Source organism: Otolemur garnettii, unplaced genomic scaffold (genome assembly GCF_000181295.1).
Source record: "Otolemur garnettii isolate 467f Iridium unplaced genomic scaffold, OtoGar3 scaffold00156, whole genome shotgun sequence".
NCBI classification, from domain to species: Eukaryota; Metazoa; Chordata; class Mammalia; order Primates; family Galagidae; genus Otolemur; species Otolemur garnettii.
Genome location: NW_003852551.1, coordinates 2,712,515 through 2,726,424, shown reverse-complemented (window position 1 = coordinate 2,726,424; position 13,910 = coordinate 2,712,515). Strand labels below are relative to the sequence as shown.

Genomic DNA, 13,910 nt, shown 5'->3' with positions numbered 1-13,910 from the left:
TGACTTCACTTTTCATTTTTCCCCCTCTCCCTCTGTATAGTTTGATTCATAGACTACCCTCTGTCACCTCATATTACCAATAACCCTCAGATCTCCAACCCTGGGCTACAACTTTCCTATTCCACAGAGCCTCAAATTCAACATAAACCAAACTCAACTCGTCTTCTCACCTTCCTGCTTCTCCTCTCATGAGCTAATGGATCCTCCCTGGGCACTGTCAAAAACCTACTATCTGCAAGATAAAGCCCAAAGTCCCAAACTATCTGTTCTAGCTTCATCGTCCACTGCATCCCCTCAGGAACACTGAGCCCAGGCCGCTGGGGCTTCCTTTGGTAATGACCATAACCACATCTGTCTGTGGAATGCCTGTTCACCTCCAGCATCCGGCACAGGATCTGGCTGAGCAAGTGCTAAGTGAACTTTGTGCAAGAAATAACAAATCACACCCTGAAACACTTGGACTTGGGGGTTAGATTAGCTGAGTATCACAGATTAACTGGCTTTATCCAGACGGTCCTTTCATAGTCCCAGTTGAGCCCTGAGCCCCCCAGCAGATGCTTGTGGAGGGGACAGATTAGAGGGTAGACATGGCCCAGCACAGCCTACCTCCACCAGATGGAAAAGTGCAGGAAGATGAGAGAAGAGCCAACTGCCAGGGAGGCCCCAGCAGCACACTTCAAATCATATCCAAGCCTTGGAGCAGTCCCTTGGACACTCTCCTTCAAACACAATCATCTGGCCTTGAGTACAACCCTAAGCCCTGAGCTTTTCCCCACTGAGGACCCAGCTAAGTGTCCTAAAGGTCAGGGATGCTCAGCTCGGCTGAGGACACCAACTACCCTGTACAAGTGAATCCCCAGTTTATAAAGTACAATACTTTCCCAGTCATGATCTCACCAGTGTTGCCCACTGAATCTTGGTATGTGGGCAGGCAGGCATTATTTTACAGAGAAAACTGAGGCTACTTGACCTGCTTGTGTAAATTGGAGGCAGAGGTGAGACTTCAATCCAGTTCTTAATTCCGTGGTCTTTCCAGTTTAGTGTGACACAAATGACAATTTGGGGAAACAGGTACATGGAAGTTTTTGACCTTCATCTTACCCTAACACAAAGAAACACATTCCTATAGGAAACCAAGTCTCACCACTGCCAGTAGCGGGATAGCAGGGAGACGGAAGCATAGAATATCAGAGGTGATCTAACCCCTGACCCTGAGGTGCATATGTAGGGGAGGAGGGAACACTCTCACATCTTACTGCCCAACTGGCTGGGCACAACTGGCTGGGCAAGCGAGAAGGGAAGCCGAGTGGAGTGAGACTGTGCCAACCAGCCCTAAAGAGCAGCTGCTACTTAGCTCTAGCAGACAGTCACCATATAGCAACTTGGACCCAGTTTTTTGAAAAGCAGCCAAATTCCCAAACTTTATCAAACCAACCCCCAAGCCAAAAGACATCGCTCTTCTAGCAGGCCAAACAAAATCTGTCTGTAGGCCTAATGTAGTCACTGTGTTGTAGGCTACAACCTCTAGCAGAGTTGTGATCTCAGTCACAGGAAAGAGTCAGGCAGAGTGTGGGACCTGGCTTTACCATCCATCCAGAACTGTGTGGTCGTGGGCATGTCATTTAACCTCTCCAGCCCTCAGTTTTTTCACCTGTAAAATGGGGCTGAAAATGGTGCTCCACCCCCAGGGTTGACGGGAAGAGGTGGAGAATTTAACCCAGGACTTAGGAATTGGGAGCTGTTGTCACAGCTGTAACCACAGAATTGCCTGGAGCTGAATGAACCCTACTACCATCCTGGATGTTAAGATAGAGTGAGGGCTTGTGAAGAAGCATTAAAAATGACAGGACAAACTACAGGACAAGAAAATTAGAGGACAGATGCTGACCACACACACTCAGACTCCGGAGCTAGATCAGCTTTGAGTCTTTGGGTAAGTTACTGAAGCACGCAGAGCTCCACTTCCTTCATTTATAAATGGAGATAATGACAATACCTTCTTTGCAGGTTCAGTGGCACAATTAAATGAGTTAATATGTAGAGTATGGAGTATCCTGCTGGGCCTGTGGCAGCAGCAGAGAATGTACATTTGGGCACCTGTGACCAGCCAAAAACAGAGGTGGAGGTGTTTGGCAGGAATCATCTGGTTAAAGAGATGAGCCAAAGCCCAGGGCTAACACAGCCCATGGAAACAGCCCAGGGACTTGAGGGGGCTCCACACATCAAATAACAAACCTCCCGCAAAATACCATGAAAAAAGCACACAACCCAATTTTAAAAAAAGACAAGACAGAAGACTGGAACAGGCATTTCACAGATGAGGCTGTCCAAATGGCAGTAAATATAAAGAAGTGCTTCACTTCATTCATCAGCAGGGAAATGCAAATTAAAACTACAATATGAGACTACTCCACACCTACCAGAATGACTATGACTAAAGAGTGGAAAATACCAAGCGTAGGCGAGTACCGGAACTCTCCTATACTATGACCTAGCAATCCCCGTTAGCTGTACAACCAACCCCCAAATGTACACGTGTTCACCAAAAGACAAGCACTAGAATGTCACATAGCCAAAAACTGGTAACAATCCAATATCTTCTTTTTTTGGTTTTTTTTTTTTGAGACAGAGCCTCAAGCTATCCTCCTGGGTAGAGTGCTGTGGCATCACAGCTCACAGCAACCTCCAACTCCTGGGCTCAGGCGAGTCTCCTGCCTCTGCCTCCCAAGTAGCTGGGACCACAGGCGCCCACCACAACGCCCGGCTATTTTTTGGTTGCAGCTGTCATTGTTGTTTGGCGGGTCCGGGCTGGATTCGAACCCGCCACCTTAGGTGTATGTGGCTGGTGCCTTAGCCACTTGAGCCACAGGCGCCGAGCCTCAATCCAACATCTTCTAATAGAAGACTGGACAATTAAATCACAGTCTGTTCATATAGCAGAATTTCATACAGCAATGAAAATGAATGAATTATAGCCACATAACAGCATGGATGAATCTCAAAGACACCATTGAGTGGCAGACACCTGATACGAAAGACAATGTTTAGCTGGGTAAAGTGGCTCACGCTTGTAATCCCAGCACTCTGCATTGCTTAAGCTCAGGAGTTGAAGACCAGCCTGAGCAAGAGCAAGACCCCATCTCTACTAAAAATAGAAAAACTACCCAGGCATTGTGGTGGGTGCCTGTAGTCCCAGCTACTTGGGAGGCTGAGGCAGGAGAATCTCCTGAACCCAGGAATTTGAAGTTGCTGGGAGCTATGATGCCATGGCACTCTATCCAGGGTGATAGAGTGAGTACTCTGTCCAAAAAAAAGACAATATTTATATAAAATGCAAAATGAATCTATTAGAAGTTAGCTTAGAATGATTACCTTGGCAAGGGGGAGCTTTGAGGAACTGGTAATGCTTTGTTATTGATCTGGGTGCTGGTGACATGGCTGTATTCATTTTTTTAAAATTTATTGCCTTTTACATTATGATTTGTGCACGTCTGTGTATTTATACAATACTTCAATAAAAAGATAATATTAAAACAAACAGAGAGGGCCCCGGGCGAAGTGAGTCATGCCTATAATACCAGAATTCTTTGAGTCTGAGACAGGAGGATCACTTGAGCTCAGGAGTTTGAGACCAGCCTGAGCAAGAATGACACCCCATCTCTATTAAAACTAGAAAAATTAGCCAGGAGTTGTGGTGGGCCCAACTGTATTAGCTACTTGGGAGGCTACTCAGCTTCTCTTGGGAATTGTGGTGGGCACAACTGTATTAGCTCCTTGGGAGGCTGAGGCAAGAAAATTGCTTGAACCCAGGTCTCTGTGAGTCAGGCTGATGCCTCAGCACTCTAGCCTGAGCAACAGAATGAGATTCTGTCTCTAAATAAACAAACAAACAAACAAATAGGGATCCCTGTTCCTGTCACCTCCTTCCTATCCCTCAGCTACTGTGGGATTCCCAGCTCACAACCACAGTTACTGCTGACACCAGATCAATCCTCTCCAAATATCTCAACAAGAAGAGCTTCCTATTTCCTTATTACCTGCCCCTGGGATTCAGAAAGGGCCAGAAACTTTGGAGACTCATGGACTCTTGGCTTTGGGAAGGAGAAAATTTCCTCCAGGAGCATCCCCACCAAGCAGTTGTCTCTACTTGGAGCTTAAACACCCCTAGTGGAAGGGGCTCAAAGTTTATTCCTTGCTCTGGGCTTCAGGAGACCCCCTGGTAACTCACTGGCTTGGCTGTCTTCTAGCCTTCTTGGAGGTAACTTTAACTAGTATTCACTTAAGAACAAAACAGGAAAAAGAAACACATTTACGCTCTGACCTGACATGTTAACTATTAGTCTGTTTGCACTGGCCACTTCAAAAACCAAAGCCACTTTAACCAGGACCATTAAAAGCACACGCGGTAAGCAAATGGAAGCTTTGGTTATGAGATAATGTTCTTTTTTATAAAATCATTTCTCCTAATAAATTCAACATAACCAGGCATCACCACTTTTGCAAAGCCTAATGAAATAACTGATTAAGGCAAAGATCCTGAAAAGGTGAAATCATCAGATGAGGATTTTCACAGTGAAGAGATCAGTCCACTTGACATGACTGATGGGGGTGGCGCCACGTGACATACGCTCACCAATGTGATGTAGTGTTAACTGCACTGCACACCCCATGGAGTGGAAGAACTTGGCCCATTCTACCTCAAAAATTTGAGGCTGAGGCGCCAGCCACATACACCTAAGGTGGCGGGTTCGAATCCCCAGCCCGGGCCTGCCAAACAACAATGATGGCTGCAACCAAAAAGTGGCCAGGCGTTGTGGTGGGTGCCTGTGGTCCCAGCTACTTGGGAGGCTGAGGCAGGAGACTCGCTTGAGCCCAGGAGTTGGAGGTTGCTGTGAGCGTGATGCCACGGCACTCTACCCAGGGGGATAGCTTGAGGCTCCGTCTCAAAAAAAAAAAAAAAAAAATTTTGAGGCTGAATCTAATAGACAATAGAGCCCCTTGCAGATTATAGGAAACGTAGGCAACAGAGAAACTATGAGGATGACAGACAAATCTAGAATGTGGAACATTCCACACAACTGATCTCAAGTCAGTGGCCTAAATAATGAAGTCCAGGGCTGTGCCTGTGGCTCAGTGGGTAGAGCGCCAGCCCCATATACCTAGGGTGGCGGGTTCCAACCCAGCCCTGGCCAAACTGCAACAAAAAATAGCCGGGCGTTGTGGAGGGCACCTATAGTCCCAGCTACTTGGGAGGAGCAAGAGAATTGCCTAAGCCCAAGAGCTGGAGGTTGCTGTGAGCTGTGATGCCATGGCACTCTACCAAAGACGACAAAGTGAGACTCTGTCTCAGAAAAAATAACCCCAAAACAAGTTTTGTTATACCCCAAGGAACTTCTCTCCCTCTTTCAGCTCCCTCTGCAGCCTTGGGCCCAACGTCATCTAGGGCTCCCTTGCCTTTGCAACAATAAGGCCACAGTGTGCTGTTTGGACCTACATCTCTTTTGCAGCACTTCTGTGTTTCTAGCAGCATTTCCTCCTGCATCCACTTCCTCTACCTTAGCAATGAAACCTAAGGTCAAGTTCATCTGTCTGAAGCTCCACACAGTGATCCTGCCATTGTGTTCCAAAAAATTACTCTCCCTGAACCTCCCCCACCCCATTCCTTAGTCTGACATTCTGGCTCCACTCTCCCCTGGCTGTGTGACCTTGGGCAAATGGCCTTACCTCTCTGAGCTTCAGTCTTCTTACCTATAAAGTGGGGCCTGTAACAGCACTTACCCCAGGGTGGCTGTACAATCAGTTGAGATAAGGTAAGGAAAGTTCACCTTACATTAAACCTTAGCATGGGGCCTGGTACACGGTAGGTACTGAATAAATGTTCCTTTTCACAATGTTGCCTCATCTCTCCCTTCCTTGCATCCATACACTCACCTGCCCACCCCCTCTAGTCTCCCCTGTGTGTGGCTGGTTGGGGACTGCCACTCCAGCCCTCAGTTCGGGCACCACCCCTTCACCCCTCGTTGCCTCGCCTAGTCCAGACTCACCCCCTGTGAGTGTAGATACTCCACGGTCTTGCTGATGGTGTGCAAGACACAGCTGGCCTCCCGCTCAGAGAAGAACTTCTGCCGTAAGATCTTGTCCAGCAGCTCCCCACCCCGCATCAGCTCCGTCACCAGGTACACGTGCTTGCCATCATCGTACACCTACCAAAGACCTCACCATCAGGACCCTCTCTCCAGTACCAGGCCTGGGCCCCCTGGTCACCAGCTCCACGGACCAGAGAAGAATGACATGAGCCTCAGTGCCCCTGGCAGGCCCTTCCCCTATCTGGGCTCCTGACCAGATGGGGGATGCTGGCCTTGGTCCTCTGATGAGCATGGACTTAGCCAGTTGGGTGAGTCCATTCTGGGGAATGCCTATGCCTGAAGTGGAAGGCCTTTGGGTTCTAGCCAGACTGGAGGAACCAAGGGTATTCCTCCTCTTCCCGTGAGCACTGGGAGAGGGACCAGAAGTCAAAGAAATGGGAGCCCCCAGACAAATTCAAGAGCACTGGGTGTCCCAGCACCCACCCAGTCTCATGGACCCTACTCACATCTTTCAAAGTGATGATGTTGGGGTGCTGCCCGTACCGCAGAAGAATTTCTATCTCTTCTGAGGGATCCCGCTTGCTCTTGTCGATGACCTGAACAAAGGAGTGCATGTGGGTGACAGACTCCAGTGGCCTTGCCTGCCACAGAGCTATACTGCAGGTCCTGGAGTCTGCCTTTCACCTGCCCAGAGCTTCAGGCACCACCCCTTCCCACCAGAGGGCCATAGCAACATTGGCCTCACCCCCAGCCTGGCAGCCTTGGCCAGGACGCGGTCAGGAGGCCCACCTTGACAGCATACTCCATGTTGGTGGCCTTGTGGACACAGCGCTTGCACACAGAGTAGGAGCCCACACCGATTGTTTCTTTTACCACGTAGCCGTCGCTAAAAACCAGGTTCTTCCCATGGAGTTGCTGCAGGAAACCAAGACATGGCCCTGATCCCTTGCTCCAGAGCGCCAAGGGTGACCCACAGCCTCCCAGGCTCAACTCAGTGGAGATGGCACCAGAGAAGAGCCAGGAGGCCTGGGGTAGAGTGTTGGCCATGTGACCTTAGGTGAGCACCTGACCCTTGCTAAGCCTCAGTTTTCTATGCTATACAATGGGCTACTCGCTGGCTCCCAGCCTGCCTGGGCTGCAGTTTGTGGTCAGGGGGCAGGAGAAGAGATGGGCAAGAGAGTCACAACACATACACTGAGAGGTTTGTGGTTTTGAGAAGCCTACACAGGAGTGAGGAGGACACAGGAGCCCTGAGCTGGGTCCCCACTCTGCCATTTACTTTGGGCAAGTTGCTTCTCCTTTCTAGGGTGTCATGGCGCACATCATGGGGCATCTCAAGGCGTTGAGCCATTAACAGTAGCAAATGCTCGCATGGTGCCTAGGATGTGCTGTGTGACAGGCACTATTCTAAGCACCTCCATCTGGTGAGTACAGGTCCCACGGATAGTCCTGGTTTGTGTCTATTGTACTTCCATCTAGTTTGGTTTAATTTTTTTTTATTTTTGGAGAGACAGGGTCTTGCTATGTTGTTCAAGCTGCTCTTGAACTCTTGGCCTCATCAATCCCTCAACTGTACACATATTAACTCACATAATCCTCACAACTCTAGGAAGGCAGAGTCTATCATTACCCCCATTTACAGATGAGGAATCGAGGCACCAGGAAGGCAAGTGTCTCACCCAAAGTCCCTTACTTGTAAGCTCTAGACTCAGGAGTCTCTCAATGCTAAACTTTCCAGGGAGCAGTGAAAGTACACGTAGAGGAGACAAATGCGAAGAGGCACAGCCTCCTGCCACCCATTCCCGCCAGCCACTCACCATTACCCTGGGCAACGCCTAGCATTACCCAGCCCCTGGCTCTGCATCAGGAAATTTACATCCATATTGTTGGTCAATTATCAGGGCCACTGTATGGAGATATCATCATCCCCACTTTACGTATTGAGGAGGCTGGAGGCCCTGTGGGTCCCATGGCTTGAACCCAGGCCTGTCTGACCCCAGACCCTATTCTCAGCTGCCTGTCTGGCTTCTAGGTGGAAAAGCATGACAGAGCAGCAGTGTCCCACTTTCCTTACCTGCACCACTGAGTTCAGTGGCGCCTGGGTGGCTCGAGGCTTGCTGTCATCCTCCATCAGGCCAGTGGCCACAAAGCTGAAGCCACGAAAGAGTTGATGGGCACCAGCACTGGGGGGGATGCCGGGAGAATCTGTAAGGACAGGAGGGGGATGTGAGCCTGAAGAGGTACATGTGATCCCAAAGCAGCCCAGCAAAGGGGGCCCATGGGCTTCCAGACCTGCCACAGCAGCTGGCTGTGGTGACAGCACATGCAGGGCCCAGCCATCCTGGCCTTAGCCCAACTGCTCCTGTGTGTTTAGACCAGCCCAGTCCTGATGCACGAGGAACATGAAGACTCCCATACCCGGCCTCCAGACCAGGTCAAGATAATCGTCCCCTTCCTGGATGCCTCCTCCCCAGCCTGCTGCCTGAGATCTGCCTCTTCAGGTCCATCTCTGCACATCAGCCAGAGACATGGTTCCAAGCTCACACCTGCTGTCCTGCCTGCATCCTTCAAATGCTCCCCTCTGCGCTCAGGAGTGAGCCAGGGTCCTTAGCCTGGCAACTGAGGTCCTTGTAACCTTAGCCTCCCTCCCTATACAACAGCTGAGCCACACTGGACTTCCCAGATCCTGACTAGATAATCTACCCCTCACCTACCCATCAAGGCTCAGCTCACACACTTCCTCCTCTGAGAAGTCTTACCCGGTGCTGCTCCTCTGGCCCCTGCCCCCTCTGAAGCTGCATTTGTCACACTGCCCAGCAACTATCTTCATGCCTCTCTCCCAATGGTGGCTGAGCTGCATGAAGGGAGGCCCTGGGTCTGTCTTGTTCACTGTCAATACCCATGTAGCTGGCACACAGTAGGGACAGACTATCTGGAGAAGTAGTGAGCTCCCTGTCATCAAAAGTGTGTAAGCTGCAGTGAAAAAAGCACCCCTTCTGCTAAAACATCCCTAGAACCAACATTCTACTCTTCACCCACTGCCAAAATCTGGCCAAAAGTTAAGATTTACCAAGCTCCCTCCCAGAAGCCCCCTCAATGTCTTCTTATAGCAACCCCAGGGAAATAGTGGGTTTGTGGCTACACCCATGTTCCAGACAAGCACACTGAGGCTCAGCAATCAGAACAGCCAAAGCCGCTTCTCATTTCTGCCCCTGACCCGTGGGTGCTGTCATCTCTGCTCAGCCAGACTGTCTCCACCACGCAGTGTTGCTGGGTCAGATTCTTTATCTCTGACGTGGGGTGAGCCTAATGTATTTGGTCTTCCCAGTGGGGTGAAAGATGCCCAGGGCAGGGGTCCTGACTTTTCTATTGTGGCCTCAACCACCCACATAACCCCCACTCCCTCACGAAAACACAAAGAGGCCCACAGAGCCCCAGAGTGGGAGAGTCAGGCAGAGTGGCAGGACAAAGAGTCAGAGTCCCTCAGAGCCAGAAACTCACCCGCCTGTCTACCCACACACCTGGGCCTGCCAGAGTCCCTAGCTGCCCCTGACTCGCTGCCTCCCCATTGTACCAGCCCAGGACAGACAAACCGACAAGGGACATACCCCTGGGTGTGCGGGACGTGAACTCAGTGTCAAAGTAGAAGGTGTCATCAGGCTGAGCCACAGCTGGCTTAAAAGGAGGCTTGATCTCACGACGGTAAAGCTTCTGCAAGGGGGAGTGGGCACTCTGGTCACCAGAGCAGCCCCAGGAGCCCACTGAGAGCCTCATGCAGGCCAGTCCTTGTCTCCAAGGGAAGGCCATCATACTCTGCTCCTGCAGCTGAGGCCCTTGGTAGAGCCCCCTTCCCATCACCCTTTCTGTGGCCAGCATGGCTGGAGCCTGGCCAGAGCCCTCATGTGGATGGACACACTCACATTCCAGTCAATGGTGGAGTAGAAGACATGCCGTTTGATTTCCTCTGCCCCATCAGGGCCGGAGCCTGAAAGAGCCCAAATGAAGAATCTGCCTTGGATGGTCCAACCCATAGACACGGCCCTGCCCGCCCAGCAGCCTCACAGTGCTCAGGACCAGCTGCTGGAGCAGAGCAGGGAGTGGGCTCACCCTGTCTTGAATCCACACAGCCCTGTTGCCCACTCAGCATTTCCCACTTTCTGTAGCCTTTAATGATCAAGCTCCAATGTACTGATAGAAGAAGAAAGACCCAGAGAGGTCAGGCAACTTCTCCAAGGTCACAGTCAGGATAGAGGCTGGACTTGTTTCAAAATCTACTGCGGGCCCCTAACCACTCCCAACGTAGGCCTCATCTCTGTTCCTCTTATCCTACTGCTCTTTAAACCACTTGACCCCAGGACCTGGACTTGACCTTACAAAGCTAATCATGGACCAGGGGAACCCAGAAGCTGGGGAAGCCAACATAAACTGAAACTCCTACTACATGCCAGGCATGTTCATGCACCTCACATCAACAGAGCCCTGTGAGTTCAGAATCATCATCTCCCACTGAGATGAAGAACCTGGGGCTCAAAGAGGTGAATCACCTGCCTTGGGTCACTGAAGCTCAAAAATGACATTCATTTATCCAACAAATATTTATGGAGGGACTGTTGTGTGCCAGGCAGTGGGGACCCAACATAGAGCTGGGACTAGGACCTGAGCCTTCTGACTCCTGAGCTCATGTTCTTTCTGTTGTGCCAGCAGCCTTGGCGGAGAAGCTGTGTGGGGGCCTCTGTCCTTGTCCCCAGAGGGAATAAGGATGACTCAGTTCCTGCCTTCCCCCTACACACAGGTCAACCCCCCGCCACAACACCACACATGGAGCCAGAAAACAGGGTGGCCCGCAGCATTGTCTGCCCACACAAAGGACAACAGCCCTTTTCAGCTCCAGATGTAGCCCTGTGGCCCAGGCTGCAGCTGGACCCTGCTCCCACCGCCACACCCCGCCCCTGAGCTGGGGTTGCTTACCGAGCCGGTTGGCAGGATTCCGCTTGAACAGGGCCCGCAGAAGGCTCTGGGCTTCCGTGCTCAGAAACTGGGGCATGCCCAGCTTTGCCCTGAAACAGCCCCGGGGCTTGTGAGGGCTGAGCCCCGCCCCAGAGGTCCCACCTGCCCTCCCCTTCTGCCTAGGTCTAACTCAGCTCAGACAAGCCACCTACTAACTCACCTCCCAAAGACTGCATAGATCCCTCCCATAGGCCCCAGCGGATAAAAAGGTACAATGTTTAACCCAGGGGAGTGTCTCATTGATGGGGGAATCTGAGGCTCCCAAACTGAGTTTGGGCAGAGTGTCTGGGCAGAGCTGTGCTTACTTCAGAATTAGCGTCATGGTCTCTTTCCGGTCCTTCCCCTGGAAGGGCAGGGAGCCTGTCAGCATCTCAAACTGCAGAGGACAAGGGTTTATCAGGCTCTGGTCCCTGTGTCCCATACCTCCTGCCTCCCCCTACCCAGGCCTCTAAGCTCCAGTCCCAGGGTCCTTGCTGGTCTGCCGTACATCCAAATCCACCTGAAACACGAATTATATCTGCCCCCTACCCCACTGCAAACCCAGACCACAAAAAGAAACAGGAAGGGCCTGATGCTGGGGAGAGGCCCAGAGCCAAGTTAGGGGCACCCCAGGTAGGGTCAGGCCAACTTGGCTGTAAGAGGAGGGCAGGAGGAGTATCAGAGAAGATTAACCCCTCACTGTACCGAAGAGGAAACTGAGGCCAGAGGCTTGGGCTGGATCCTTTACCCCTGCCGGGTACTCACCATCAACACCCCATAGGACCACCAGTCTGCACTGTGGGTGTGGCCCTGGCGGTTGACGACCTCAGGGGCCATGTACTCCACTGTCCCACAGAAGGAGTAGGCCTTCTTCTCGTGGTCAATGGCCTCCTTGCTCAGGCCAAAGTCTGTAGCAAGAAGGGCAAGAAGACATATCCTCAGACCCCAGCTTTCCTTGCTGCCACCCTTGGGGCTGCATACCCACCCTGCTACCCAGAAGCCTGAGAGGATCACCACCATGGCATTCAGAAGGAAGCTAAGGTACAGAAAAGTTGGGGGACTTGCCCCAGGTTAAATAGTAGGGAGCTGGGATTCAAACCCAGGGTGTTCCAAGTCTGGGGCCTGGGTTTCTGAGCATGTCCAAATAGCTGGCACTGCCTCTCAGGAAGAATGAGACCCTGGTAGTCAGTCAAGATGGATTAGGGGCCCACAGGGGCAGGTGCCCTCCACTCACCTGTGAGCTTGATGTGGCCCTCTTCATCCAGAAGGATGCTGTAATAGAGAGATGGGGGTCAGGGCTGCTCACCTGCACTGTGACCACTGTGCAGGTTCTGGCGGCACCATGGGGCTGTGGGAGTTGGGTACCACCCAGTGAAGGTGCTCTACCCAGATCTACCTGCTGAGCAGGTAGGTGCCGAGCATCGTGGCAGTGCCATGCAGGTGTGTTGCCTACCATTTTTGCCAATCCTTGAAACAACTGTGTTTGGTAGGTACTATTCTGGTCCCATTTCACTAACAGGGAAACTAAAGTTCAGAGGAGTTAAGTAACTCCCTTCAGTCCTCGGCAGCTGGTGGAGACAGGATTTGAATTCAGGTCTGGCTAACTCTGAAGCCAGATCTCATTCCACCCTACCCCCTGCTCCCACGATACCATTCGAGGAAATTTAGGGAAGTTCTATGGAGGGCTATATCAAGGAATGACCTTTAAAGGTAGCATCTCAGATGTCACACTAGATTAGAAAAGAAGGTGGGTAACACACCTGCATGGCAAGTACCGAGACCTTGATAATGGCAACACTAGCAACTGGGCAGCCCTCTAGGTCAGCCTGCGCCGCTGCCACTCACTCTACTCATCCATTCTTCAGACTGCCCATGAGAAGGGGACACTCCTGGGGAGAGCCACACCTATCTCATCAGGATGACTCTGATCTAGAAGAGGCCTCCCTGGGGAGGTGTAGGTAGGGATGGGGGCTCCACTCACTTCTCAGGCTTAAGGTCTCTATAAATGATTCCCAGGCTGTGCAGGTGGTCCAGGCCCAAAGCCAGCTCGGCCAGGTAAAACTTCACGTCCTCCTCCGTGAACATAACCTGCAAAAGGCAAGAGGAGCTTCAGTTGGGACCCCCTCTTCCTCAGGAACTAGGGTATTGGGCAGTCAGCACTCCCCTGTGCTGACATGCTAGCCCAGGATGAGCCTTGGAGACCAGTTCAGTGAACCTTGGAGACTAGCTTCAGGAGGAAGCTAACGCACACAGCCTTCTTGCCATAAAGGGGTTTGAAGTAACTAGTGTACAAGTCACTCGTTGTGTCATTATTTGGAAATAGCAAAAGGTTGGAAACAGCCCAAGGGGCCAGGAGTAGAAGGCTGGAATAAACAGTCTCCCCACATAATGAAGTGCTCCGCTGCCATAAACTAGAACAAGGAGTTTCTCCACGTTCTAATGTGGAACGATCTCCGAGATAGCCAATCTTGACAAAAGCAAAGTACTGAACAATGTATACAGAACGGCACTTTTTATGAACGAAAGTGGAGACAGGGATTCAGAATGTACATCAGATTTGTTTGCAAAAGAAACATGGAAAGGTTTAACAAGAAACCAGTAAAGGGTGGTGCCTGTGGCTCAGTTGGTAGGGCACCAGCCGCATATGCTGAGGGTAATGGGTTCAAACCCGGCCCCGGCCAGCTAAAACAGCAGTGACAAATGCAACAACAACAACAAAAAGAAACCAATAAAAATGTTTATCTGTGGGAGGAGGGGCTGGAATAGGAGAAAGACATCTTGATGAATATTTTTCTTTTGAATCATGTACTTGTAATACACATTCAAACACATTTTTTT

General features: G+C 51.0%; 1 protein-coding gene across 3 annotated transcripts in view; it reads right to left on the bottom strand.

Annotated features, from left to right (window-relative positions):
* The window catches only part of RPS6KA1 (ribosomal protein S6 kinase A1), a 40,770-nt gene that overhangs the window by 6,034 nt on the left and 20,826 nt on the right, over positions 1–13,910 (bottom strand). For all 3 annotated transcript variants that reach the window (XM_003799800.3, XM_023519107.1, XM_023519106.1), the window contains 11 exons: positions 13,054–13,160; positions 12,307–12,344; positions 11,838–11,980; positions 11,399–11,469; positions 11,055–11,143; positions 10,007–10,071; positions 9,695–9,797; positions 8,161–8,291; positions 6,876–7,001; positions 6,593–6,682; positions 6,045–6,203 (listed from right to left, as the gene is read on the bottom strand). In XM_003799800.3, coding sequence (XP_003799848.1) covers positions 6,045–6,203; positions 6,593–6,682; positions 6,876–7,001; positions 8,161–8,291; positions 9,695–9,797; positions 10,007–10,071; positions 11,055–11,143; positions 11,399–11,469; positions 11,838–11,980; positions 12,307–12,344; positions 13,054–13,160 — 1,122 coding nt within the window. The remainder of the gene's footprint in view (positions 1–6,044; positions 6,204–6,592; positions 6,683–6,875; positions 7,002–8,160; positions 8,292–9,694; positions 9,798–10,006; positions 10,072–11,054; positions 11,144–11,398; positions 11,470–11,837; positions 11,981–12,306; positions 12,345–13,053; positions 13,161–13,910) is intronic.